Source organism: Acinonyx jubatus, chromosome B4 (assembly GCF_027475565.1).
Source record: "Acinonyx jubatus isolate Ajub_Pintada_27869175 chromosome B4, VMU_Ajub_asm_v1.0, whole genome shotgun sequence".
Lineage (NCBI taxonomy): Eukaryota > Metazoa > Chordata > Mammalia > Carnivora > Felidae > Acinonyx > Acinonyx jubatus.
In genome coordinates, this window is record NC_069387.1 from 132,564,536 (window position 1) to 132,591,611 (window position 27,076).

The following is a 27,076-nucleotide window of genomic DNA, read 5'->3' on the forward strand; positions in this document are numbered from 1 at the left end:
AAGCCACTGAGGAGCCCATAATTTTATAGCTTGATATATTACAAGTTTTCTTTATTTTTTTTAATGTTTACTTTTGAGAGAGAGACAAGAGTGTGAGCAGGGGAGGGGCAGAGAGAGAGGGAGACACAGAATCTGAAACAGGCTCCAGATTCTGAGCTGTGAGCACAGAGCCTGACGCAGCGCTCGAACTCACGAACCGTGAGATCATGCCCTGAGCCGAAGTCGGACACTTAACCGACTGAGCCACCCAGGCACCCCACACGTTTTCTCGTAAATGTATTTCTTGTAATATATTTCTGTTTTCTCATTGTTTAAAAATTATATTTAGAGTTAAGCTTTATATATATGCGTATATATTTGCCCATTTTTTTCAGTTACAAACCGAACAATTTTTGAAACTATTTCATACCTTAGTGGCTAGATAATATTAAAATGGTAATCGCATTTTAACGAACAATTACTCTGTAACATTTCACCTAACTTAAATATTTTACATTTTAAAATAGTGTCTTGTTTCCTAAGACCCTGGCAAACGCCGGCCGCCGGCAACTAAAACTTAGTCTGCTACTTAGCAAAGAAGTTTTCATGCTCTTTATTAACTAGGAATCCAAGAAATGCAAGCTGAGCACCTCACCCCTGCTTGGCCTCTTCTCTCTGTTGATTGCCTCAGGGCAAGACCTGCAAGGATCACAGCTTTGAGATGCAGCAGCATGGAGCCCCCAGCCCTGGAAACTCCCTCTCCAGCAGCCACCTGCTGGGACGCCCTGCCCGCTCCTCAAAGCTCCCTGGAGGGGTGTCACCCCTCATCCCTGTCCTCAGGAAAACCATCCATCTGGATGCCTTCCCTCAAAGCCACATCCCACAGGCTTCCGGCCGACCGGGCCCGGGAGCCGGAGCCTGGAGTGTGTCCTCACCGGAGACCAAGCCCCGGAAACTCAGCTCCACCTCCTTAACACTCCGTCAGAACAGCCAGGCATGGCCCTTGGGCCCCCTGCCTTCTCACTGGGAAGAGCTGCCCGCCCCGGGCAGGGAGGCTGCCACCCATGGAGGAGGGAGGCTGCCCACCCCAGCCTCACGATCTGTCTCCCTAGTGCCAGGGGGCAGAGTCCACTCTGAGGGCCCAGGGAACCCAGGATTGGCCAAACCCAGCAGGATGCCCATAGTGGAGAAGCCCCTGGTGAGTTCCTACCTGGCCCTGCCATTTCAATCCCGGTTAGCCCAGAAATCACCAGGCCCTGCAGGGCCAGGCTCGGTGGGTCAGAAACACCCTCTCCCAGTGGCTGCCCACGTGACTACCAGAACTTCTCCAGGAAGAGGCAAGCCCCGGTCCAGGGGTATCCCGAGACCCCAGATGCATCTCCAAAGGGCCACCTCCACCATGGGTCCTGCGACAGCCATGGATTTGGCTCCTCTGGACACAACCAGGCCAGGCATAGTCAGACATGTCACTACGATGGTCACCAACAGGCCTAGTTTGACTATCAATCTGGCCGCACCAAGCACATCCACAGTGGATACAGGCACAGAGTTCCCTGCTCTGGATACCAAGCTGGGCACAGCCACGGACTTTGCTACAGAAGGCACAACCAAGTTGGACACGGTCATGGATTTGGTAACCCCAGACCCAGAGAAGCTGGGCAAAGCCATAGCTACAGCAGGCACAGCCAAGTCAGATACAACCACAGGGGGTGCAGCCACGGATTTGGTGGTACCAGGTGCAGTCAAGCTGGGCACCACCAGGACAGACACAGCCATGGCTTTGGCTAGAGTGAATACAGCCAAGCTAGACATAACTACAGATTCTTTTGCTTTGGACACAAGCAAGCTGGGCACAGCCATGGGGGAGACCACACTGGACAGAGTCATTAACCTGACCACATCAGCCACCTACCCACTGATGCCAAGCAGAAGCACAGACCCAGCCCCGGACCGTGCTACTGCGGATGCTGTGACAGATGGGACCACAGAGCCCATCATGCTGGACCTAGCCAGAGAAACCAAAGGTAATGCAAAGAGCTTGGCTGGGGATGCGGTGGGCTGCCGTAGGGGGTCAGGATCTATTGGCCAAGAGATGGACACGTCAGGAAAGGGAGGTGGAACTAAGGTCAGAGATGAATGTGCTGGGGGCAAGGGGATTGACGGGCAGAACACAGGGGATGCACTCTGAGCTGGGTCCCAACCTGCCAATCAGAGGTGAGGTAGAGCGAAGTCACCAGAAGGAAAGTGTACAGGGGTAACTTGTGGAGGAGAAATTATGCGGGGTCCTTCCTTTGGTATCTTCCATGGTTGTTTCTTTGTTCCCTGAAGAGCTGGAGGAGTCAGGTGATCTGTAGGTGGGTCCAGCTTTAAAAGCAAACCACCTGCAGGAAAATACAGACCAGCACGTCAGGAAGTGGTGATTTGTCCGACAGCCATCACTACAGTGCTCCTCTCGATGTGAGCAGTGACCTCACCTGAGACCTTCTAACTCATGCACATTCAGCCTTCCAAGAAGCTATCTGTTGCTCGAAAGGTGCCTCACCCGGCATGCTCTTCCTTGATCCCTTACCCCTAGCCCTTTAGTCCAAAAGGTAAGCTGGAGACTTGTACGTATGCAAGTCCTGCACAGAGCTTTAAGTAGGCCAACACAAGGGCTAGACGATCATTTGGTCTCAGAGAGGATGTGACATGCCCAAAGTCATGCAGCTGGTTGGTGGCAATAAGCTAGTGGGAATCCAGATCTTGGAATTCTTCTTTGGGCCATCCCAACATTCCCAACATCGCACAGGCTCAGATTCTGGAGCTTGGAAAGCATCCCATCCGTCAGTGCCTTAACTGGGTCTCTCTCTGGGAAGCCAGACCCTCCTCGTCTTGCCCCATACATTCAGTCTGGGGCAGCTCTCCCAGGCCCTGGTCTTCCGGTGGGGCCCCTCAACCCTGACAGCCCATTTCTTCCTGAACGGACCCTGCTCCCTGATTTCACTCTCTCAGCTACAAGCACCGGCACCCTAGAAGCCTGGGTTTCTTCCTCTTCATTATCTTTTGCTCTCCTTCACCCAACCAGTCTATTTCCAAGTTTGTTGATCTACCTCCTCAGTACTTGGCTGTCTACCCCCTCTGCTCCAACCCTCTGCCCCTGTGATGCCACAGCTCCCTCCTGCTCCCCCACCTCCCCCAGGGCTCTCAGTCCTCCATGCAACTGCCATAGGGACTCACATATTCGATGGCAGCACTTTCATTGGCTTCCCTCAAAAGTCCAGCTCCTTAGCCTGGCTTCCAAGACTTCGGACTTCTCCAGCCTCTAGCTCTATATTTCCACCTGGAATTTTCTCTGCTTTGGCTGCATCAGGAGCAGCGTCGTCCACGGCACCATGCTGCTTACCCCTCTGGGTCTGCTCACGTCTGCTGCCCCTATCCAGAGTGCCCTTCCCTTCCCTCCCACCAGCATTTATTTGCCTTTCTGTCTTGGCCCCCAGCTTCCCCATGAGCTCTTCCAAAATCCCTCTCTCCCCGGGATGCCCACCGGAGTACCCTATGCGTACCCCCTGCCCTCTCCATTAGGACAGTCCAGCTTTCCTGTCTCCCCCGCTGGAACTAGAATGGTCATCTTCGTCCCTGTGGCCCCCAGGGCCTGGCACTGCACTGTCCATTAATGGTGACTGAATGCATGACCTTTTTTTTTCCTGATGGATAAATGGAGGCTCAGGAAAGTTCCTGACCAGTTCAAGGTCACGGGGCTCACCATCCCCAAGCCGGGCCTGGAACCCGGGCCCCTGACTCAGGGCTCCGCAGGCGCCCGCGCCTGGGCAGAAGCGCGCTGAGCCCGCGCAGCATCCCCACTGACCGCGTGACTCGCGCGCGCATCGCCCGCTCGCTGCAGCCACCGGTCCCCGGCGCCCCCCGCCCCGCCCCAGCCTGGAGGGTAAGAGGCCGGGAGCGGGATGGGGCGGGGCGGGCGGGGCTCGGGACTGGGATGCGGGCACCTACCCCCCCCCCCCGCCCCCTCCCCCCGGCCAGGCATCCCGAGTTGCAGGCATAGCGACCCGCGCGCCACCCTCTCCCCCTCCCGTCGCCCGCAGCCGGAACCCGGTACCCGCTCCCGCGTGCGGGCTGGGGGAGCGCGGGTGCGGGCGCGGGCGCAGTGGGAGGGGGAGGGGCCCTCGGCGGGGCCGACAGGCGCGCGGGTCACGTGGTGCGGGTGGCAGCGGCGGCGGCGGCGGCGGCGGCGGCGGCGGCGGCATCCGTGTGCGCGGGCAGGGGCAGCGCGGCGCCGAGAGAGCCGAAGCGAGGTCCGGGGCGGGCGCGGCGGCGCGGGGCGCAGGGACGGCGCGGCCGGGCCGCGGGCCGGGCGGGTGGGCGGAGAGCGCGGAGGGGCGAGGCCCGGCTGCGGGGGCCGCTCTGCCCAGGAGGAGCCCGCGCCCCGCTCAGCCTTGCAGCCCCGCGCCCTGAGCATCTCCCGGGAGGAACAGAGACAAAGGAGGATTCATGTCCAAAGGTAGGGCGGCCGGCCGGGCCACCGGCGCCCGCTGGGAGGAGGCTGCGGCCCCGGAAAGCCCGGCTGGAGGTGCTGCCAGAGGGAGGGTTGATGCGCCGAGGAGCCCACGCACGGTGACATATGCACGGACACACGCACACACGGTGGCACACACCCCGAGATATACGTGCCCGAGGAAATGCACACACGGGATCGCGGGGAGATGCAGAGATCCACGGACACACAAGCGGGGACCCAGATGCACACAGAAAGCCCCACGCTGGAGCACACCAAGACACGCACACCACACCACGCACAGGTTATCAGGGCCACCTACAGCCAGATGGGAGACCTGTACTCTGACACAGAGACCCTTCCCCCACACACAGGCGCACACGGAGACAGGCAGAGGCACCGAGCGAGACAGCTGGTGGTCTCCAAGGGAACTCATTGGCCTCCAGAGGCCTGGGAATGGGGGAAGGGGGTGTCCCAGGGCCCTTTGCAACTGTGAATGGGAAAGGACTAAGATATCTTCTGTGATTCGTTTTCTGGGAGCGGGGCTGGAGCTGGGGCGGTCTGGAATTGCCTCTGCCAGTGCGGGTGGGGTCTTGAAGGCTGCTAGGGCTGGGAACAGGGGAAGATTCCAGTTCAGGAAGGGAGGGAGAGACCCTTCAACCCCCTCGCCCCCCAGGCAGGTGCTGTTCTGGAAAGATCCCCTCCCCCTGCTGCCACCTTCCCAACAGAGGGGTGGGGTCCCTGGGCCAGACAAAGACAAAGCCATTTGTTTGTCTGTAAAAGAAAGCGCCAGGGTCCTTGCTTGGCATTGGGGAGGGGGGTGCTGTTTCTGTGGGGGACTCAAAGCTGAGTCAGGTCGACAATGCCTCTCCCAGAGCATTGATGGGACAGGTGGCTCCTGGAGGGGGGTCGGAGGGTGGGGGGCACTGAGAGCTCCTCTTCCTCTCCAGAAACCCCGGGAGAGCTGGGAGCTTAGGAGGAACCCAGGGACCATCTAGGCAGGATGGCAGTTGAACTATATCCTGCCACCTTCATCCTGAGCTCTTCCCACCTTTGGGGAACCCCTCCCCGCATCCTTGTTGCAGGGGAGGGAGAGGGTCTCTCTTAACAGAGTCTACCCCTTTGACTGTGGCCGACACAGGAGCCATTTGCTGGCTGGGGGGTCAGCTGCTCTTCAAAGGGAACAGCATGTGAGGGAGAAGAAAGGTGATGGTTCTGAAATGACAGGTGTCTCCCTGTGAGGCATTCATTCAATCATTCATTCATTCATTGCTGAGTGCCTGTGTTATGCTAGTTTCAATGAGGCACAGAGATCAATGGGACATGGCCTCTTCCCTGAAGAAGGGTGGGAACTAACCTATGCTCGGTGCCAGGTAATTTATGTCCGTGCTTTTGCATAACGTTCACAGCAACCCAGCAAGGTAGGTACTATGCCCATTTTCCTGAAGAGACAACTGAGCTCACAGGGGTCATCCAGGTGGGAGTCAAGCCTGGGCCAGCTGCCCATCTGGGGTTGGCATGGTGGGACCAAGGGAGCTGTCCACGCAGAGGATGGAGCTATAGAATTCAACTCCAGAGCAGTGTTTGTCCTGTTCCTGGGAGCTGTCGGGCACCCTCAGCAGACGATGGACCCTCAGGGGCAAGGTCCTTGTTTGGGGTCCAAAATTCTCTTTGGTATTAAGTCTCGGGTTGGCTGGAGTAGGCTCCCATTTGGCAGCATATGAAATGTCCTGGAAGGGATGGAGGGAAAGAATGAACGTGATGAATACAGGGTATTCAGGGGGGACAAGGAAGCACTGAACAGGGGCGCCCATTTCAGGGAGGAAAGCAGAGGTTGTCCCAGAGGTAGCCCTTGAGCACAATGGTGAAGACGGAGTAGGAGTCAGCCACAGGCTGGGGTGGGGAAGGGTCGTCCAGCAAAGGTCGTGACATAGTGACCTGCCACACGTTTGCAGTACTCGTGGCAGATGCGTTGTTGTTAGCATGTGGCTGGCATGTGATTGGCATGTGCTTGAGAGAGGTAACATGCCATCAGGTGCTCTATACGGTGTGCCCACGGGGGCTAGTAGGTGCTTGGTGGTCCTGGAAGTTGCCTGGGAATCTGGTAGGCAGCCCCTTCTTGCCACCAGGGTCTGTCTTTTGGGAATGCTCTTTTAGGATGCTGCCATGGACGGGCCAGAGCAGAGCAGGCCATAGTTAAGGGCACGCACTTTACAAGGATACTAACAAAATCCCCCTTGAAGAAATACAAGACTCACTTTCCAAGTTGGTAGAACAGGGTAAGACCCACCCGCACCCCCAGCCGCCCCCAGATGGATCTGTCTCACAACATAGGTTGTGAGACCGAATGGGCTTAGCTGTAGAGGCATGAGGGAAGGGGCCTGGGCCAGCCGTGGGAGCAGCTGGGCAGGGAAAGTGGGGCATGGCCTCCAGTGCAGGTGTGCGGAGTGGGGCCTGGGAGCCACGTGCAGCGAGTGGAGGAGCAGGCCAGGCTGTGAGAGTCAGCTGCTGCAGGGTTGAACCAATCTTGCTGCTGCCTGGAGCCGCCGGGCTGGCAACAGCTTCCTAGGAGGTAGGAGGGAGCCACGCCAGGCCCTGGGGAGGTCCCCAGGCTTTGTCAGATTTGGCTGCGCCTGGGAGTGACAAGGAAAGAACAGTTTCCCATTGGGAGAGAGAGTCTTGCCAGGGCTGGTGGAAGGGCCAGGTGGTGGGGGTACGAGAACAGACTCCTGGCTGAGTCTGGCGGTGGGGGAGGGAGGCACTCCTGTCCCCCCACCCCCCTCTTGCCCATCTGCTGCTCCGTCGGTTCGCCCTGTGAGCCTGAGAAATCTGCAGGAACCACAGGATTCCAGAAGGGCAAAGCTGGAAGAGGTCCTTAAGGGAGCGTGGAGTCCAATAACTATGCTGTGTAATTAGCATTGCTTTCACACGCCCCACTTCATTTTGCCCTGCTGACAAGCTGGTGAACTTGAAAGGGGCAGGAGCAAGAGGGTCCGGGAGTGAGTGTGAGGCACTGTGCTGGGGGCTTCTAGGCATCATGGCTCATGCGATGCTCACCACAGCCTTAATCATGATCCTGTCCAGTTTCCAGATGGGGAAGCAGGCTCACGGGGGGAGGGGGGGGTGGAGGGGGATGATTTGCCCAAGTCCACACGTCTGGCAAGTAGCAGGGCCAGGCTCGTTCCGCTGTACCACACGTACCCATTTTATGGATGGGAAAATGGAGTTGCTCGATACTGAAGCCTACCCTGGTAGACATTGGTCCTGCAAGGAAACACACAGATTTCTCTTGTGTGTGAACATACCTGTGATCTGCCAGACCCAGAGGGATGTTGGCCTTTCCCTCCTAGAGAAGGGCTGTGTCCTCGGCCTCCTCTTTCTTTGCTACCCATCATTCCTTTGCTACCCACCATCCCATGAACACACTACGTCATCTTAGGCAAGTGACTGCTCCAATCTGGCTGCGTCTCATCCTCTTCCCACCGGTTGAAAGGGGAGACTTATTCCTTCCACAGATTTAAAACTATGGCTAGGATGATGTCTGGGACCCCTCAGGGCACAGACACCCCTACTTTGTGGTGGTGCTCATGGAACAGAGGGGACACGGAAGCTGGGGGCAGGGGTGGTACTCCTGCGGTGTGAGGGGGTAACCCTATTTGCTTCTAAAAGACAGAGCAACTGAGGTCAGTGACAGTTAATAGATGTTAGGTTCAGTATCCTAAAAGGTCTTAGCATTTTATCTGAGGAGACATGAGTCAGGTCAGAATAACCCCAAATATCTTTTAGACTGGTGGTTCGCCACTAGGGTTATGCTACCCCCGGGAGACATTTGGCACTGTCTAGGGATATTTTTGGTTGTCACACCTGACATCAGGGATGCCACCCTACAGTGCACGGAACAGCCCTCTGCAATAATTATCCAGCCCCAAATGTCACCAGGACCAAGGTGGAGAAGCCTGGGACTAGACACACAGACATGCTTCGGAGCAGCGAGTGCACAAGAAAGTGCCCCAGCGGCTGGAGAGGCTGGGTACTGATCACAATCTGGCATCTGACTTGCTCTGTGTCTTAGGGAAGGCCTTTCCTCCTGGGCCTCGGTCTCTCCGTGAAATGAGGTGCCCATACTGGGTGACACCTGAGGTCCCTTCCAGTCCCAACTCTTTGTAATTCTGTATCAACAGAACAATACCGTAGCTTCCGTGCGACTTCTGTTTGCCTCCAGCCCACTTCTCCCACCTTGGCTCTGCAGGGCTCCCGGAGGCCAGGACGGACGCAGCCATGTCAGAGCTGGTGCCTGAGCCCAGGCCTAAGCCGGCAGTGCCCATGAAACCTGTTAGCATCAACTCAAACCTGCTGGGCTACATTGGCATCGACACCATCATCGAGCAGATGCGCAAGAAGACCATGAAGACTGGTTTTGACTTCAACATCATGGTGGTCGGTATGAAAGGCAATGGGGTCACTGGAGGCCACGGTGGCGGGCAGCACTGAGGATCCTGTTTCTTTCCCTAGGATTGGCCTCAGCCCTGGCTTCCTTAGGATGAGCTTTTTCTGGGAGGAAAGATTTCACGATGCTGATCACAAAAGCTTAAGCCTCTTCTCAAGACTAGTTGATCCAGGGGTGGGAACTTTGGGTGGATTGTCAGCCTGGCCCCGTCATGGGTGGACGGACACAGGCAGCCTCTTAGGCACGCTCAGCCAGTTTTCAGGTGTGCGGTGTGGGGAAATCGTCAGTGTCCTTTCCCGCTGGTGTCAGATAGAGGGTGATCTTACTCTTTTTTTTGGTGTTTATTTATTTTTGAGAGCGAGAGTAAGAAAGAGCAGGCATGAGCTAGGGAGGGCCAGAGAGAGAGGGAGACACAGAGTCCGAAGCAGGCTCCAGGCTTTGAGCTGTCAGCACAGAGCCCGACGCGGGGCTCGAACTCACGAACCACGAGATCACGACCTGAGCCAAAGTCCGACACTCAATTGACTAAGCCACCCAGGCACCCTGAGGGTGGTCTTGTTTCTGCTCTTTTGTAGTACTTTAAGGTTTAAAGAGAATTTCCAGGACATTGATTGGTCACTGAGTAGTGTCGCTGGGTCACAGAATGTAAGAGCAGGAAGGGACCCTTGCCTGATATCAGTAGGACATTCACTCAGTTGCTGAAACAGGGACCTGGGCATCATCTTTCTTTCTCCTTTCTCCCCCAGTCTAATCAGTCATCAAGACCTGTCAGTTTTGCCTTGTGAATCTCCCTTAGGTCTGTCGACTTCTTTCCGTCTCCACTGTGACCACTCTTTGTTGAACTAGGTCTCCCACCTGGATTGCCACAGCCACTGGACCCAGTGCTGCTCAAAGATAAGGGGCTGGCTGGAGTTTAAATCATCTGACAAGTCTTGCTATAAAAAACATCAACTGAAGGGCGCCTGGGTGGCTCAGTTGGTTAAGTGTCTGACTTTGGCTCAGGTCATGAACTCGCTGTTCGTGGGTTCGAGGCCCGCATCGGGCTCTGTGCTGACAGCTGGGAGCCTGGAGCCTGCTTCGGATTCTGGGTCTCCCTCTCTCTCTGCCCCTCCCTTGCTTGTGCTCTGTCTCTTTCTGTCTCCCAAAAATAAATGTTAAAAAAAAAATGGAAAAATGCCCCATCAACTGAACTAAACAGTGTGCTTCGTGTTAAGGTCAATTTACTTTCTGGTGCAAATTTCTTATCTCAAGAATGAGTAGCAAATGGTTCATGGACCTCGGCCCCCAGGCCACACTTTGAGGGGCAGTGACCCTCCTGGTCCTCTGTCTTCCTTTTGCTTCAGTCCATTATCCATCAGTGACTGAATAATTTTTCCAACCTGCAGAACTCCTCAGGTCACCCAGCCTACTTAAAACCCTTAAGTAGATTTAAGGACTTAAACTCCTAGCCTGGTCTGGGTGCTACCTTGCCACTCACCTGTTACCACTTCCAGCCTGGCGTTCTCCTCCTCGCTTGTGAGGAAAGTTTTCCTGGACTCTGCTGTGCTCTTCCCTGCCTCTGAGCCTTTGACTATGCCATTCCCTCTGTTTAGAACTCCCTTCCAGCTTCTCCTGGGTCTTTCAAAGTTACTCTGCAGTTTTCAGCTTCGTTGTTCCTTCTACCTAGAAGTCCTCGATTGCAGAAAAACTGGATTACATTCCCTCCAGTTTGCTGCTATAATGCCCCGGGGCTATCTCTTTCATACCAATTATTGTGACATACCGTAACCTCCTGCTTATTATGTTTTGGTCTTCCTCGTGTTAAATGGCTTCTTTTTTTTTTTTTTTAATTTTTTTTAACGTTTATTTATTTTTGAGACAGAGAGAGACAAAGCATGAACGGGGGAAGGTCAGAGAGAGGGAGACACAGAATCTGAAACAGGCTCCAGGCTCTGAGCGGTCAGCACAGAGCCCGACGTGGGGCTCGAACTCACAGACCGTGAGATCATGACCTGAGCCGAAGTTGGCCGCTTAACCGACTGAGCCACCCAGGCGCCCCTTAAATGGCTTCTTGAGGGCAAGGATGATGTCTTGTTCACCTCTCCGCCTCCAATTCTGGCACAGCACTTGGCACTCAAGAGTACTTAGTGAGCAAGAGACCTCAGAAAACAACCAGACCAGGAATGAGAAAGACGTACAGGCTACATGGGCTGCCTCTCCATCCGCGCCTTGGAGAGAGACGCTGCCGATCGGCCATGGCTCACGTTCAGGACTGAGCTGATGGGTAGTCTTTTTAACATATGGGTCTTGGTGGCTACTACCGATTGAGCAGCTAGAATGAGAAATGCAGCTTCTTTGCTATCTCTGGTCTCATCAGCTCCCCCGCTTGCCACTGCGTTGTCGGTAAAGAAACCAGGGGAGCAAACACGGCCAGTCCAAGGTGTTCAGGGAAGGAGCACAGTTGGGTCTGGAGCTTTAGGCTCTTCCCCCCCAGCCTGGTCCTTTTCCAAATATACCACAGGGATGCCCTAGATCAGCACTTCTTTTTAAAATTTTTTTAAAAAATTTATTTTTTTGAGGGAGAGAGCATGTACCTGAGTGCGAGCAGGCGAGGGGCAGAGAGAGAGGGAGAGAGAAGATCCCCAAACAGGTTCCGCGCTGTCTGTGCAGGGCCGACGTGGGGCTCGAACCCACGAACCGTGAGACCATGACCTGAGCCGAAATCAAGAGTCAGACACTTAACCGACTGAGCCACCCAGGGGCCCCCAGGCCGGCACTTCTGACTTTACTGTGCTCATGATTCATCTGGAAGTCCTGCCTAAGTGCAGATTTTGAATCATAGGGCTGGGGCGGGGCCCGGGACCCTGCATTTCCTACAAGCGTCCAGGTGATGCTGACACTATTCAGCAGTTTGCAGGGCCTGCTTGTGTGATCCTTGTGCATGTAAAAGTTTGAGGAGCACGGGGGTGCCTGGGTGGCTCAGTCGGTTGGGCGTCCGACTTCGGCTGAGGTCACGATCTCATGGTTTGTGGGTTCAAGTCCTGTGTCCGGCTCTGTGCTGACAACTTGGAGCCTGGAGCCTGCTTCAGGTTCTGTGTCTCCTTCTCTCTCTGCCCCTCCCCAACTTGTGCTCTGTCTCTCTATGTCTCTCAAAAAAAAATAAATAAATGTAAAAAAAATTAAAAAAAAAAAAGTTAGAGGAGCACGGCTTGGGCCAGTGGTTTTCAAGTACCCTTTAGTTGCAAAACTCCTCCTTGGAATGAAATCTGCTGTTGCACGATGTGTGTAAAACAGGTCAAAATGGGGTGCCTGATTGGCTCAGTCAGTAGAGCATGTGACTTAAAAAAAATTTTTTTTAATGTTTATTTATTTTTGAGAGAGAGAGAGAGAGAGAGCGAGCCTGGGAGGAGGGGCAGAGAGAGAGGGGACACAGAATCTAAAGCAAGCTCCAGGCTCTGAGCTGTCAGCACGGAGCCCGACCAGGGCTCAAACTCACGAACCGCGAGATCATGACCTGAGCTGAAGTCGGATGCTCAACCGACTGAGCCACCCAGGTGCCCTACCTTGCACATATTTTATTAGGTGGGGGTTAATCTCTCTAGGAGCACTTCAGCTGGGGATAAAGAGAGCTCTGCCATGGGATTCACAGGGCTGTGGGATTCAAAGGCAAATTTTGCTAGCAGATGTTATGTATGCACTGAGGCAGTATCAGAGGGCCAAGGAGTTCCGCCGTGACATTTAGATTATTAAAGACTAAAAACGTGAGTGGAGCAGAAACAAAACAGAATGTCACTACACTAGACAAATACAGAGGGTTTCCCCCTTCCCAGTGGTCCTGTAACTCTGGAAAGGAGGAAAGAATGTGGAATTCAACTGATGTCCCAAGTCCCCCTCCAGTACCAGGGAACTGTTCCCACCTGCCTTCTCTCCCACTTAGTCCTTTGCCCCCAGTGAATGATGAACTGGGGGCATGGCCTGGATCAAGGCTCTAGAATTCTGTAGGCTCATGGGAGAGATGGCCTGCTCAGGAGGTGGACACGGGTCTTCCCCACCGTGTCACCCTCCTCCTGTCTTGTGGCAGGTCAGAGCGGACTGGGCAAGTCAACGCTGGTCAACACGCTCTTCAAATCCCAGGTGAGCCGCAAGGCCTCCAGCTGGAACCGGGAGGAGAAGATCCCCAAGACTGTGGAGATCAAAGCCATTGGGCACGGTGAGGACCGGGCAGGACCCCTGTGGCCGCTGTTCAGAAGGGTCTCTGCCAGAGAGGGAGAGACGGGCAAATGGAAGGCAATCTCAAGACAGAAGAGAACAGAGGTCTGAAGTCTGTGAAGCCAACTCCTTGGCTAGAAAAGGGAGGGGGGATTAAAAAGGAAAGAGGTGGGGCTCGAGCTGGATGATAAAACGAGGGTGGGAGTTAGACAAGCAGAAAGAGGCCGGGAGGGCCCGGCAGGTGCAGGGAACAGCGTGAATAGAGCTATGGAGGTGGGAAGACCCAGAACTCAACTTTTCCAGTAATTGGTCCTGAGGAAGGAAGGAAGGAGCCTGGGTCTCCCTGACCGGTAGGAAGCAGGGTACCCGGCATCAGCTGGAAGAGTGACCTCCCTGGTGCCTTCTCTGTTCACCCCCCCCCAGTGATAGAGGAAGGCGGGGTCAAAATGAAGCTGACGGTCATCGATACCCCGGGCTTCGGAGACCAGATCAACAATGAAAACTGGTATATGTCTGCCTGTGAGATTTCTGCCCTAAAGACTCTGCAAGGAAGACGCTGAACACGGTTCAGATTCATTCCCATCGAGAGCCATCTGTACCCTTCATGCCGAGGGGTTAAGTGGGAAGGCTTACTAACGGACCGCAGAGGGGCTTTATAAAGAGGCGAGGGAAGAGGCTCTGGTGGGAGGCCAGTGCAGAAGGAATTTGGGCTGTGGGGTTACCTACAGGTGGCCGAAGGGCAGGGTGGACAGAACAAGGGGAGCGGTCGTAGGCTGACCTGAAGGCTGTGGCAGAGCTTGGCCTGTGGGCAATGTCTTAGCCCTGGAAGAAGAGAGGAGGGTGGGCCATTTCTATGAGGAGAGAGCCTCTGGGACTTCACCGAGCAAAGCTGCAGTGCGTATGCAGCCAAGGAGGGCTGTGCAGAATGTAGATGGGAAGTTCCAGGCAGAAGTTTGCTCCCAGATAGGGATGGAGACCGTTGTTCCTCTGTGAGGGAGCTGGGTTCTGCCACGGATAGGCAGGGCCACTGGACAGCACAACTTGGAGCCTTCTTGGAAAAGTGACCGATCGTCCTCTTTCCTGGTGTTTTGAATGCTCCTTGAAGGAGAAAGGTGATCGTAACGTTGGCAGCAGTCAGGGTAATGAGTTGTTGCCACGTTGAATATTTTCTGTATGCCATTGCTATGTTAAGGACCAAACCTCTGTTCTTGTGCGTGCCTCTAGGCAGCCGTGGGTCCTCCCACTTTAGTTGTGAGAAAACAGCCTCAGGGAGGGTAGAGACTGCCTCAGAGCCTCCCAGCTAATAAGGAATGGAGGTGGGGAGAGTGTGTGTTGCTTTCTGGAGTGGGGCGGGGTTCTGCAGGATCCTCTGGCCCAGTCAGAGGACTGGGTTTCCATGGGGGTTCTAGCCTTGCTGATGAGGATAGCCGTCCGTGGGAGCCTGAGGGAGGGTGGGCAACCCACCCCAGGCCCCCCAGGGGAGGTAGAAACGAGAGGGATGTGAGGGCCCTGCTGCCTGACCATGTCTAAGGTGAGCCCCCAAGTCCTGTCTTTCTGGGACATCCGTCTGCTTTCTTCCCACCCTCCAGCTGGGAACCCATCGAGAAGTACATCAATGAACAGTATGAGAAGTTCCTGAAGGAGGAGGTCAACATTGCCAGGAAGAAACGCATCCCTGACACTCGTGTCCACTGCTGCCTCTACTTTATCTCCCCCACGGGACACTCGTATGTACCAGTCCCATGCCCATGGCCACACCTAGCTCTGGTTTGCGTCATTCTCCAGTGGATAGCTAATCCCTGGATTCAGCTGGGGCCCCGGATGAGCCCCAGTGTAGTCATGGCCCTGTGATCCCCTAGACTTCCCCCCTAAAAGGCTGACTTTCTTACCAGGAGAGTAAAGCTGACCAACACCAGCCCCCCATGTTGCCCACTGGTGTTCTAGCACAACTGTGCCAGCAGAGAGGGGTCGACATGTGAACACAGAGGGCTCCTCGCTTATTCAGTAGATCTCTGCTTTGCCCAAGGCTGGGGGTGGGGGATGGGCAGCAGAAGAGTAAAAGGGGAGCAGGCAGGGTTGTTGAATTGGGGTGGGTGTTTGGGGTGGGTGTGGGACCCCACTGTAGGCATTTGGTGGGTGGCCAGCCCAGCATGTCTAGAGATGAAGGCTGGCAACGAGCAGAGCATGCTGGGAAGTCCAGTTGTGAGTCGCAGATGGGACAGAACGATAAGGAGTGCGGACCTGGGATAGAGAGATCCAAGTGGGCACGCAGGCATGCCTTCCATAGCTTAGTACTGAGACCGTCTGCTGGGCCAGAGTTCAGTTCTTGAGAGGACGACACAGGCAAGGCAGACCCCCAGGTTTGGAGGAACCAGGTAGTCAGCAGGTGTTTGCGGGTGGGGCCCAGGCACTCAATAAAAAGGTTTGCTTTATCCTTCCCTGGAATGTGGACCCAAGGTCAGAGCAAGCCAGCAGACAGCCTGACTTAGTAAGTCCCCAGGACTGTGAACTAGAGCCAGACTGGGGCCCCAGAGCCTCGGGGGAGCTGGGCCCTCAGAATGAGGAGAGCCAAGGTCCCCAGCTGGGCCCCTGCAGGACTAAGTGCGGGCTGGGAGAAGGCCCATCAAAACGTGCCGTCCTGGGGGTGCCTGGAGACCCAGGCGGAACACGTGACTCTTGATCTCAGGGCTGTGACTTCCAGCCCCACATCGGGCATGGAGATTACTTAACAACAACAACAAAAAAGTGCTGTCCCATGAGCAGAATAAGATAAACAAGTAACCGTGACCCAAGGACACATAGGCAGAGACGACAGTCCACAGCTGTTCCCAGAAGAAAAAGATCCCCACGGCAGGCGAGCTGTTCTGAAGGAGCAGTGTGAGTAGGGCTGCTAGAGGAGGGGGCAGGGTTGGAAGAGAAAGGGAGATGGTGGTCCAAGTGGGGGCAGAGACTTGGAGTCTGTTCCGCAGGCTGTCAGGAGAGGGAGCAGCCCCTTGGCCTCAGCCAGTTTTCCCGGCCCAGTCCCTCTGTCCCGAGGGTGGCCCTGGAGTGGTGGCAGTGGCTGAGTGGGGGAGGGCAAGGTGGCTCTGACACCCCACCTTCTCTGGGCCCCAGCTTACGACCTCTCGATCTGGAGTTCATGAAACACCTCAGCAAAGTTGTGAACATCATCCCTGTCATTGCTAAGGCTGACACCATGACCCTGGAGGAGAAGTCTGAATTCAAGCAAAGGGTGAGAAGGCCCCTCCTCCTTTTCCTGTCCCCACCCTTCCCCCTCCTCTGGTCCCAACCATGTCCTCTTCTTGATTATTATACACCCCCCCTGCCCACCCAGCTCCTATTTAGCCATTAAAGAAGCTGGGCTGACCGTGTCTATGGACAAAGAGAAGTTTGCAGCCTCAGGCTGCCTTCTTCCCAGCCACCAAACTTACTGGCAGAGACCACTGAATACATAAACCACCATACACATGAGAGACCACTCCTCGTGTTAGCTTGCTTGAAGGGCTAAACTAATTAATTAACTTCCCGCTAGTGTTTATTAGTGTCTTCTATAAGCTCCTCCCTGTGCTGGATGCATGGGGTTGGAGGTAGGGGCATGTGGGTGAAGTATAAAGACATTGCTCCTTTCAAAAAAATTACAATCAGGTAGACCACTGAAGAAGTCCTGGGTGGCTTCCTGGAGGAGGTGAGACATAAGTCGAGCTTTGGGAGAGGGCAGACCTATAGGCTTGGGGTGGGGAGCCCCACTTCTCTTCCCTGCAAACAGGAATATGACACATAGTAGCATGAGCACTGCCCATGTGGAATCTGTACTCAGCTTGTCTAAATCCTAATCTTATGGACCCTGCGATGAGCAAGATGCACCCCCAGACTGTTCCTCAGCTCAGGCTGGGCTGTAGTGGCTGTATGACTGGGGCTCATGTTTATTAGGATCTTCCTGCTGCTCAGGGCCTTGGAGTTCGAAGATGACTGGATTAGCACAGGCTGATTCATCCCTCTGACTTCAGCACACACGTGCACACACATACACACACACTCACACCTGTGTGAGCGTACCCCACCCCCTCCCCACATTATCCTGACACTTGGCTACCTTGATGCTTCTCTTCCTTGCCCCTAGGTTCGAAAGGAGCTTGAAGTAAATGGCATCGAGTTCTACCCACAGAAGGAATTTGATGAGGATTTGGAGGACAAGACGGAGAATGACAAAATCCGGGTGGGTGCCTCGGGCTCTGTTCATCACACAAATGCCCCCCTTGTTACCAGTGGGATGTGGATCGTGTACCCCTCCTGTCTTTCCACCTGCTTTTCCCCTTTCATACTCTCTGCCCCACCTCTCCTGACCCAGACCAGAAGTGACATGGGACAGGATGAGGACTGGGGCCCTTGCCGGGACTGTGAACTTTGCACCCAGAAAGCCAAAGTTCGTGTCCATCCCAGGCCACCCAAATAGTTCTTTCCCCGGAGGGCCTGGCGAAACCAGGGTGTGGTTGATGGAAGGGCATGGACAGGAAGAGCATCAGGCTGGGGTCCAAGGTATCTATGCTCTAGTCAGAGCTCTGCCTCAGTGTCCCCTCCATAAAGTGCAGGGCCCAGGCTAAGTGAGTGGCTTAGAGGCTTTCTTTCCCCTAGAGGAACCGTTTTAAAAAATGAAACATCAGACAGACCTTCTGTATATGAAACATGAAAACAGAGCTGCTCTGGCTCAGCGACACAGGCACAGAGCACTGTCTTCTCAGCAGTCCCTGGGGTGTCTCCTGGGGATGCTAAGGCTTCATGTGATTTCCGTGGTCCCTTTCAATGTCAAACTTCTACAATTCTGGGACTTTACATCATAATCATGAGTTCTCGTCTGGGCTTTTCTACTAACCACTGTGACCTAAGACAGATCATTTGCTTGCTATGGTCTTGTGTCTCCTCCTGGGTTAAGGGTGAATAATCTACCAGAAGCCCCTTACCTGATATAGCTGAGACACGTACAGGTTAATTGGAAAAGCCCATCAAAGTGAAGAAATCATTTAAAAAACGATGCCTACAAATCTTCAGTGTTTTTAAGGAAATATTTCACTAAATGATTAAGTGAAAATAAAACGTATACATCCCATTCATTAAGCATTCTTTTCATGTTGAGACAAGGCTGCTTCTTTGAGAATAAGTTCAATCTTAAGACAAGCGCAGCTCACCTTTATCAGGTCTTTCTGAAACTCACGTTTCAGAGAAGCAACTCTCCACGGTCATACGTCCTCAGCTTCCATAATAGTTCATTTGTCCAGTAACAAGGACACATCAGGCAAACGGATTTGGGAACAAACGGCTGTCTTGGTGAACATTCAGCCCATCTGGGGGAGCGGAGGGGCCCACGAACATCAGACAGTGGCCTTGGAGCTCTGAGAGGTCAGCGGACGTGGGCTTCTGCCAGTAGGTTTCATGCGAGGTAGTGTGAAGCATCAGTTATGTGGTCGTCAGATGGGTCGGTATCACTTAAGAGAGGTCTTTCTATCCTCTCTTAGCTCGCAGAGTTGTTCCAAGCCAAACCAAACGCATTAAAGCAATAAAAAGTACAAAGCGTTCTCCTGGTGAAGGAAGGCCAACTTACCGAGGTGAACCAGCCAGGTAGGGGTGCAATCAGGGGTTGGACCCAGGACTTCATACTCCTTTTCAGGAGACAGGAGCCTTGCCCTTGCCCCTTGCCATCAGTGGGATCACTGAATGAGCATCAGAAATGTGCAGTTCGAGGCTAGAGGCCCAAGACTCTATGCCGTCCTTGGAGGCCCAGACGGCACAGGAGGTTGACGTGCACATGTGTGTGGTTTGTCAGCAGGAGAGCATGCCTTTCGCTGTGGTGGGCAGCGACAAGGAGTACCAAGTGAATGGCAAGCGGGTCCTCGGCAGAAAAACTCCCTGGGGGATCATCGAAGGTAATCCAATGCATCTTCTTGAAAAACTGGTTGCTGGTCAATTACGCTTATTTATTAAGCATCTATAGTTCAGGGCGCTGTCCTGGCATGTAAGATGTAAACTGAATGCCAGCCAGACCCTGCCGTGAGGAGCTTACTGTCTAATGGAGAAGATGAATCTCAGAGGCAGGAAGTGATTAAAGGCCAAGTTAGCACCTGACTGGGAGACGCTGACTTTGACTCGTGTGTCAAAGGAGTTGAGAGCATAGAGAGGTTAATGAGCACTGAAAAAACCAGAGAAAAGTTTTCACATGAAAGGGGACATGAGCCGACAGACTGCTGAAGGGTGGTTCAGATGTGGCCATTTTCATTTTGTTATGAATGGACGGGACCTCTAGAAGGTCAATAGCGATCCTGAAAGTTTTCAAAGAATTGCATTAGCGATCTCTTTCAATGTGATAACCTTCTGCAGGGAGCAGGGTGACGTGACTGTTCTCAGAACATGAGCTTCTGAGGGCCTTGAGTCTCAGACAGGTTAAGGGTCTTGGCCAAGATCACATGACTTGTCAGGGGTGAAACTGGGACTTCAGACCCAGATTTCAATTCCACAACTGAATTTATTCCATTTTCTAAACCAAGTTCATCTCATTGTACCACATTGTCTCTCATTTGCCTATGGCCCTGTGTTGGGATTTTTTTTTTTTTAAATATCATTTTCTCACTGCCTTGAATTGGAATCTTTTTTTTTTAAAAAACGTTTATTTATCTTTGACAGAGAGAGAGAGACAGAGCATGAGCGGGGGAGGGGCAGAGAGAGAGGGAGACACAGAATCGGAAGCAGGCTCCAGGCTCCGAGCTGTCGGCACAGAGCCCAATGTGGGGCTTGAACTCACAGACCATGAGATCATGACCTGAGCCGAAGTCGGATGCCTGACCGACTGAGCCACCCAGGCACCCCTTGAATTGAAATCTTTTAATGAGAATGTCTGTCTTGTCCATTAGATTGTGGGACTAGAGGGTTCATGTCTTAATTCCCTTCTGCCCCCATAGTCCTTGGCAAGTGATTTGCAGATAGTAGGTACTCAATCTGTATTGAATTAGATTCATTGTAGTGCATCGCCTTTTTAAGATGGGTCGATAGTTATCTGCTGTGTGTGTTACTGCCTTCCAATCAGGTTATAAGCTCCTTAAGGATAGGAATTGCGTCTTAGGTCTTGGGCAGATTTTTAGACCCTCTGTGTATTAGTTTCCTTTCCTATAAAGTGGGAAATAAAATTGTCCCTATTAGCTGTTATTTCACAGAGTCTAGAATAGTATCGTGTTATTGTAGCTGCTCAATAAATATTTGTTCAGGGGCACCTGGGTGACTCAGTGGGTTAAGCGTCTGACTCTTGGTCTCAGCTTGGGTCTTGATCTCAGGGTCATGAGTTCAGGCCCCACGTTGGGCTCCATGCTGGGCATGAAGCCTACTTAAAAATAAATAAATAAATATTTGTTCAATGAATAAAATCCCATGCACGGAAGTGCCAGGATGAGCAAACCTCTGGAAGGCTTACAATACATTATGTGTCCTGTGGCTCCCTCTTAAATGCCAACATGATCTGAACAGAAGTTCATCCGCTAGGTGTTGCTACATTAGTGAAATGACCACCTGTTTTGTTTTGTTCACAGTGGAAAACCTCAACCACTGTGAGTTTGCCCTGCTTCGAGACTTTGTCATCAGGTGAGATGCACCCCTTCCCTTGGATGGCAGGTTTATTTATTTGGGGTCAGGAGGCCATCTGTTCAGATCTACTTCCTCCGTCTCCGGGATTCTCTGACAGCTCTCTGCCCCCATTCCAGCTCCCATCATGAAGCAAAAGGGGCTGAAGAAGTATCATTAGCTCTCTGGCATGGGTCCCAGTCACTGGGGCCAGGCCATGGAAGTGACATGTTAACCTCGGATATGGGTCAGTCTCTTCCTCTTCCCACCCTTCATCACATCCCTCTCTCTTCTCACCCTTTGTCCTTCAGGACCCACCTCCAGGACCTCAAGGAAGTGACACACAACATCCACTATGAGACCTACAGGGCCAAGCGGCTTAATGACAACGGAGGCCTCCCTCCGGTGAGCGTGGACACAGAGGAAAGCCACGACAGTAACCCATGACGACCCTTTCTCTATATCATCACACATACCCACTTCTCCACACACACATCCCGGTACCACCACCACCCACCTTCTTCCTTTCTGCTCTGTCCCCCAGGCCTGTCTGGTGTTTGTAGAGTTTGTCTACAGCGTGTGTGTGTGTGTGTGTGTGTGTGTGTGTGTGTGTGTGAGAGAGAGAGAGAGAGAGTGTGTATGTGTGTGTGTGTGTGTGCACGCGTGTGTATACATGTGCAGGGGTGAGGTATTTTCACTGCCCTCCCTGGAAAGTCCCTTGTAAGTTTGGTTCCTCCATGGCTGTCCATTATCTGTCTCCTTTCCTTGTGTCCCAGAACAAAGCCGTGTGCCTCACTCAAGAGGTCTAGGGGAGGTTTCATTTAAAAATGATGGGGAGCAGGTGAGCCACAGGTAACTCTTCCTTATCTCTGAACCCGCCCACAAATTGGAACTGCAGAGACCCTCTAAGGACAGCCTCAGAGCTGGACCTGGCGGGGGTGGGGGGTGGGGGGTGGCAGTCTAGGGTGAGGCTAGGACTGCCTAGGGGAGGGAAGGTCAAGGGAGAGCAGGGTAGACCGGAGCGGGGTTCCTGCAGAAAGATTTAGTGCCCAGAGGTGGAGAAGAGAGCTCTACCCTTGAGTCTGTGTTGCCTTCACTGTCCAAACCCCACCACCACCTGTCACTGTCTGTCGTGGTTGCAGACTGCTGCTTTGCACACGTGCCTCGCTTCACTCACCTCTGTTCCCATTTTCTCTCTTTCTCCCCCTGCCCTCATTCTTTCATCCTGCCCCTCTCTGACTTCTTTCAATTGCTTTGAGTCTAATCCACTTTAGCTACATTTCTATATTTAGGATTTATGCCCAGTCTACTTTCAAAAATGACTTTAGGCCACCTTAAAATAAAATCACAGCCAAGGCACGTGACAGTACAAACCGAAATTACGAGAGAAATCAGATCCACAGGGAGGAGTGGGAAAGAAAGTTTCTGGCGCGCACAATGAATGTGTGTTGGCCCGGGCAAAGGAGGAAACAACGAGTTACGCAGTTCCCAGTATCTGGCTCAAAAGCACATGTGCTGGTCAAGTAAGACAGTCTTTCCTTAGGCGTTAAGTTCTAGAAGACTTGAGTCTCAACAAGTTTTAAGAGCAATACACGATCTTTGCCTTTCTCAGTGGTTTGGCTTCAGAGACCAATTTTAAACGGCACCTCAGTTTTCTCCATCAGGCTTCTTCCTCCTTAACGCTGGCTTCTCTGCTGCTCACTTCCCATATGCTTGAGTCCCTTTTGACTTCTTTTCTGTTCTCTCTCACTGTGCATGTCTGTCGGTCTGTCTGTCTTTCTCTGCTTTTCCCTGATTCCCCTTCCTGACCCCTGTAGACATTCCTAACCATACCCACATACAGTTAGCCTTTTCTTGCCTTGCCCTCAGCCCTGTATTTATCAATGCATATATCTCCCCTATTTAGTTTACAAGTTACTCTTTCTCCTTTAGTCTGGAAGGTGGCTGAAACTTGGGGCTGGGGAAACAATGTAGCCTTAGGTAAGGGAAAACACCAACTGCTACAGTTTACAATAACCTCATACAACCTCCTGTTGCATCTCCTGGTCCAGCCCTAGGTGTTTTACTGGTCCACTACAAATCCCAGCATTTATAGTCTCTTGTCACTCAGGTGCTAGGAAAACACAGACCAAGATTCGGTGGACCAGGAGAAAGAGGTGGGTGACCCCAAACCAGTGACCGAAAACCTATGGTCTCAGTCTTTCCTGGAGGCTCTTTACCAATCCCATACACGTCCTCCCCCACCCACAAAATTCTTCCAGGGTAAGCACCTGTCAGCCTAGAACAGCAGCAGGGTTAAAGCCCAGAGGTGGTTCCATGTCAACAGAAGAGGGATCCCTGGTGTATACAGCAGGCAGTCGTGAATGCAGACGTGGGACTGGCCACCTAGGACTAGCAGGGGGAGGTCTGGCGGGGGTGGTGGGCGTTGGAGAGGTTGAGTAGGGAATGGTGCTTGGCCACCCCTAAGCCACGATCTCAGCCTCCCTGGAGAAGCTGTTTTATGTGTCTGCTGCCAGCTGCTGGTCTCCACACCCTCAACCGTTCTCAACCCCCCTGCAGGGAGAAGGCCTCCTGGGCACTGTCCTTCCACCCGTGCCAGCCACCCCCTGCCCCACTGCTGAATGAAGGCCATTCCAAGTGCTGCTTCTCCCTCCATCCCTCCCAGCTGTTATTGCTGCGGGGCCGTGGCCTTTTTAGTGCCGTGCTTGCCCAGCCCACCACCACAGCCCCCCTCAGCTCTCAGCAGGTTGGAGGGGCCAAGCTGCCTCCTTAGGACAGTGGCTTCCTCCATTTATCCAAACCACCCCCTCTCCTCCCAGTGGAACGGAGCTCTCGCCAGCACTGCCCTCCTCCATCGTCCGTGTCAGCCGGTCCCAGCCCATCCGTAGGGTGAAAGAACTCATCAGGAGCTCCTTCTGCCCTTGCAAACCCATACCAGCTACTTGTAACCATCTCCAAGAGAAATGGCATTGCTCCCCGCCCGTTCATCTGCATGAGCTCCTCTTGGCTTCCTTCAAGGGTCAAGAAAGCAACTTTTCTGCTTGTCAGGTTTGTTGATGTCAGCTGTGTGAGCCCCAGTGTGGGACAAGGGTGTCTCCTTCATTGCCTAAAGCTTATTTATAATGATGGGTCACTACAGATGTGGGGGGAGCAAGGGCTAGGGTCACTTAAAAAAAAATCACCATTTGTGGCTGGCCCAGGATGCAGTCTCACACACACACACACACACACACACACACACACACACACACACCCCTGCCCCCATAATGCAGCCACTTAGGAAGAGTGGTTTTCCTGGAGAGACATTTCTGGAATTGCCTTCCTTATCCTCAAACTTTAAAAAACAAAACAAAACAAAACAAAAACTTAACAGACAGAAAATTCCAGAACCCCACAGAACGGGAACTCTAGGGAGAAAAAAAAAACAAAAAACCCACCCTTCTGTCCACTTAGCAATAAGAGGGATCCCTTCCCACCTACCCCGACTACTCCTATCCCCGCCTCCACCCTGTTAATGTGAGTAATGAGTTAGCCTGGCCACAGTCGGTCACTGTAGGCTGGTGGACAATGCCCACTGGAGGGCAGAGCCCCCCATCAGATGCATGGATGTTTGCGAATGTTGGCTGCCACTGCCCCACATACTGTGTCTTTATGGGATCCCCTCCCCCCACCCACCCACCCCTACCATCTCCACCTGGACACGACTTTCTCAAAGGCTGGTGACTTGTGGGCCATTCATCTACAACTCAGTCCTGACGGAGCAAGAGGCCCAAGCCTAGGGGATGCAAGAACGACCCATTTCTTAAATGTTACCAGTCCCAGCCAACCTTTTGGTGACATTATGGTTAAATTTCCCAGTTGAAAGCAAGCCAACAGACACTCAAACTGGTTGTGTAAATGTTGCTAGACTTTATGTGCTGTACAACTAAACATTGCTGTTTGAACAATAACTGCTTGGCCTGTGTCTCATTTGTGCTCACTCCTTGGCCAAATTAGCCATTACATCATCTCACCCATGGGCGGAGGGTGAGATAGGGACCATCTTGGTAAGAAGTAGCCACAGAAATTATAGATGGAAAACATTTTGTGAGTCCAATTTTTCTTCATTTGGCTTGAGGATGGACTTCGGTCATTATTCCATGTGTATGTTTAATGTTTATTTCATTTGAGAGAGAGAAGTAGCCACAGAAATTATAGATGGAAAACATTTTGTGAGTCCAATTTTTCTTCATTTGGCTTGAGGATGGACTTCGGTCATTATTCCATGTGTATGTTTAATGTTTATTTCATTTGAGAGAGAGCAGGGGATGGGCTGAGAGAGGGGGAGAGAGAGAGAATCCCAAGCAGGCTCGGCATCATGCGTGTGGAGCCCAATGTGGGGCTCAATCCCACAAACTGCAAGATCATGACCTGAGCCGAAACCAACAGTTGGATGCTCAACCAACTGAGCCGCCCAGGCGCCCCTCCCTGGGGTTTTGTACCCAACATGGGTGATGGAGCTAGTATGCTAGACCTTGAGGGATGCTGTGCTCTGTGTAATCTGTCTCCTTCAATGTAAACAGGGTTTATTTTCACTTAATGAATTTCCTAGCCTTTCCCTCCTTTCTCCAGAAGGCAAGAAACCCAACTCTATGGAAGGAGTGGACCCATCTTGCCTAGAGACCTGCCTGCTTTACAGTGAATGCTTTAAGAGTAAGAATTTAAGGGGCACCCGGGTGGCTCAGTCGGTTAAGCGTCCGGCTTCAGCTCAGGTCATGATTCACTGTGAGTTCAAGCCCCGAGTCGGGCTCTGTGCTGACAGCTCGGAGCCTGGAGCCTGCTCTGGATTCTGTGTTTCCCTCTCTCTCTGCCCCTCCCCCGCTCATGCTCTGTCTCTCTCTCTCTCTCTCAAAAACAAACATTAAAAAAAAATTTTTTTTAAAAGAATTTAAATTTTAAGCACTAGCTTCTCTCTTGTGTTTTCCAAACTTAAACCAAACTTCCTCTCTTTGAGGTTCCTGGTCTCTTCTGCGGCCAGCAAATAACACCACACGCTATTTTTCTGAATTTGAATGTGATGACCATACGCAATTGTGTTTGGAGCCTCGGTATTCTGTAGGGTGAATGCAAGGTATAGAAGAACGGTGGGGCGGGGGGGGGGGGGGGGAGTCATTCAGGTAAAATGATGAGGACCAGAACCAGAGGGCAATTGCCACATCAAGATGGAGAGGTGGGAAGATTTGAGCGACAGAGTAGTTTTGCAAACTTCAAATATCACAGCTAAGGGAAAACAGTTCTTTTAGTCCCACTCTTTCATACAGATATGGAAACAGAAGTCCAGAGAGCATGGTTGATGCCCAAAGTTGCACACTTAGTTACCAGTGCAAGACGGGGGCTCTATCTCAGTGGTCTTTCTATAGCTTCACACCATTCCTATTGTTTTGTTTGTTCCAACAGTCTTAGGTTTAAAAAAAAAAATCATGGGGGGGCGCCTGGGTGGCTCAGTCAGTTGGGCGGCCGACTTCGGCTCAGGTCATGATCTCGCGGTCCGTGAGTTCGAGCCCCGCGTCAGGCTCTGTGCTGACCGCTCAGAGCCTGGAGCCTGTTTCAGATTCTGTGTCTCCCTCTCTCTGACCCTCCCCCGTTCATGCTTTGTCTCTCTCTGTCTCAAAAATAAATAAACGTTAAAAAAAAAAAATCATGGGGGTGCACCTGGGTGGCTCAGTCAGTTGAGCAGCTGACTTCAGCTCAGGTCATGATCTGGTAGTTCTCGAGTTTGAGCCCGGCGTCAGGCTCTGTATCAGCACAGAGCCTGTAGCCTGCTTCAGATTCTGTCTCCCTCTCTCTCTTTGCCCCTCCCCCACTCACACTCTGTTTCTGTCTCTGAAAGATGAATAAACCTTAAAAAAAAACTTTTAAGGGGTGCCTGGGTGGCTCAGTCAGCTGAGCATCCGACTTCAGCTCAGGGCTCAGGTCATGATCTCACGGTTTGTGAGTTTGAGCCTCGCATCAGGCTCTGTGCTGAGAGCTCGGAGCCTGCTTCAGATTCTGTGTCTCCCTCTCTCTCTCTGGCCCTTCCCCTCTCGAGCTCTGTCTCTCTCTCTCTCTCTCTCTCTCAAAAACAAATAAACATTTAAAAAAACTTTTAAATAAATAAAAAATAAATAAATAAAAATCAGCTTAGGGCACCTGGCTGGCTCAGGCAGTACAGCATGCAACTTTCGATCCCCAGGGCATGAGTTCAAGCCCCGTGTTGGGTGTAGAGATTACTTTTATTTTTTTATTTTTTTTTCAACGTTTATTTATTTTTGGGACAGAGAGAGACAGAGCATGAACGGGGGAGGGGCAGAGAGAGAGGGAGACACAGAATCGGAAACAGGCTCCAGGCTCTGAGC

General features: G+C 52.7%; 1 protein-coding gene across 4 annotated transcripts; it reads left to right on the forward strand.

The window, feature by feature from the left end:
- Positions 1 to 672: 672 nt before the first annotated feature.
- Positions 673 to 24,067, forward strand: SEPTIN3 (septin 3). 4 transcript variants are annotated; one of them, XM_053226870.1, is made up of 11 exons: positions 673 to 2,003; positions 8,718 to 8,909; positions 12,976 to 13,104; positions 13,527 to 13,608; positions 14,693 to 14,830; positions 16,218 to 16,335; positions 17,224 to 17,319; positions 18,925 to 19,021; positions 20,672 to 20,723; positions 21,014 to 21,107; positions 23,522 to 24,067. In XM_053226870.1, exons 1-11 carry the CDS (start codon positions 701 to 703, stop codon positions 23,588 to 23,590), a joined length of 2,370 nt encoding a protein of 789 aa, XP_053082845.1. In that variant the 5' UTR covers positions 673 to 700; the 3' UTR covers positions 23,591 to 24,067. The 4 variants fall into 4 exon arrangements, with proteins under 4 accessions (XP_053082845.1, XP_053082844.1, XP_053082846.1 ...); XM_053226869.1 differs by having other exon boundaries at positions 675 to 2,003; positions 18,922 to 19,021; XM_053226871.1 differs by having other exon boundaries at positions 676 to 2,003; positions 23,262 to 24,067.
- The last annotated feature ends 3,009 nt before the right edge of the window (positions 24,068 to 27,076 follow it).

What these genes read in the sequence shown, in the direction of transcription:
- SEPTIN3 (XM_053226869.1), top strand. Translation starts at nt 701, where the DNA reads ATGCAGCAGCATGGAGCCCCCAGCCCTGGAAACTCCCTCTCCAGCAGC. An exon ending in CCTAGCCAGAGAAACCAAAG is followed by an intron (nt 2,004 to 8,717) that starts GTAATGCAAAGA and finishes TTGGCTCTGCAG; the next exon opens with GGCTCCCGGAGGCCAGGACG. An exon ending in GATCAAAGCCATTGGGCACG is followed by an intron (nt 13,105 to 13,526) that starts GTGAGGACCGGG and finishes ACCCCCCCCCAG; the next exon opens with TGATAGAGGAAGGCGGGGTC.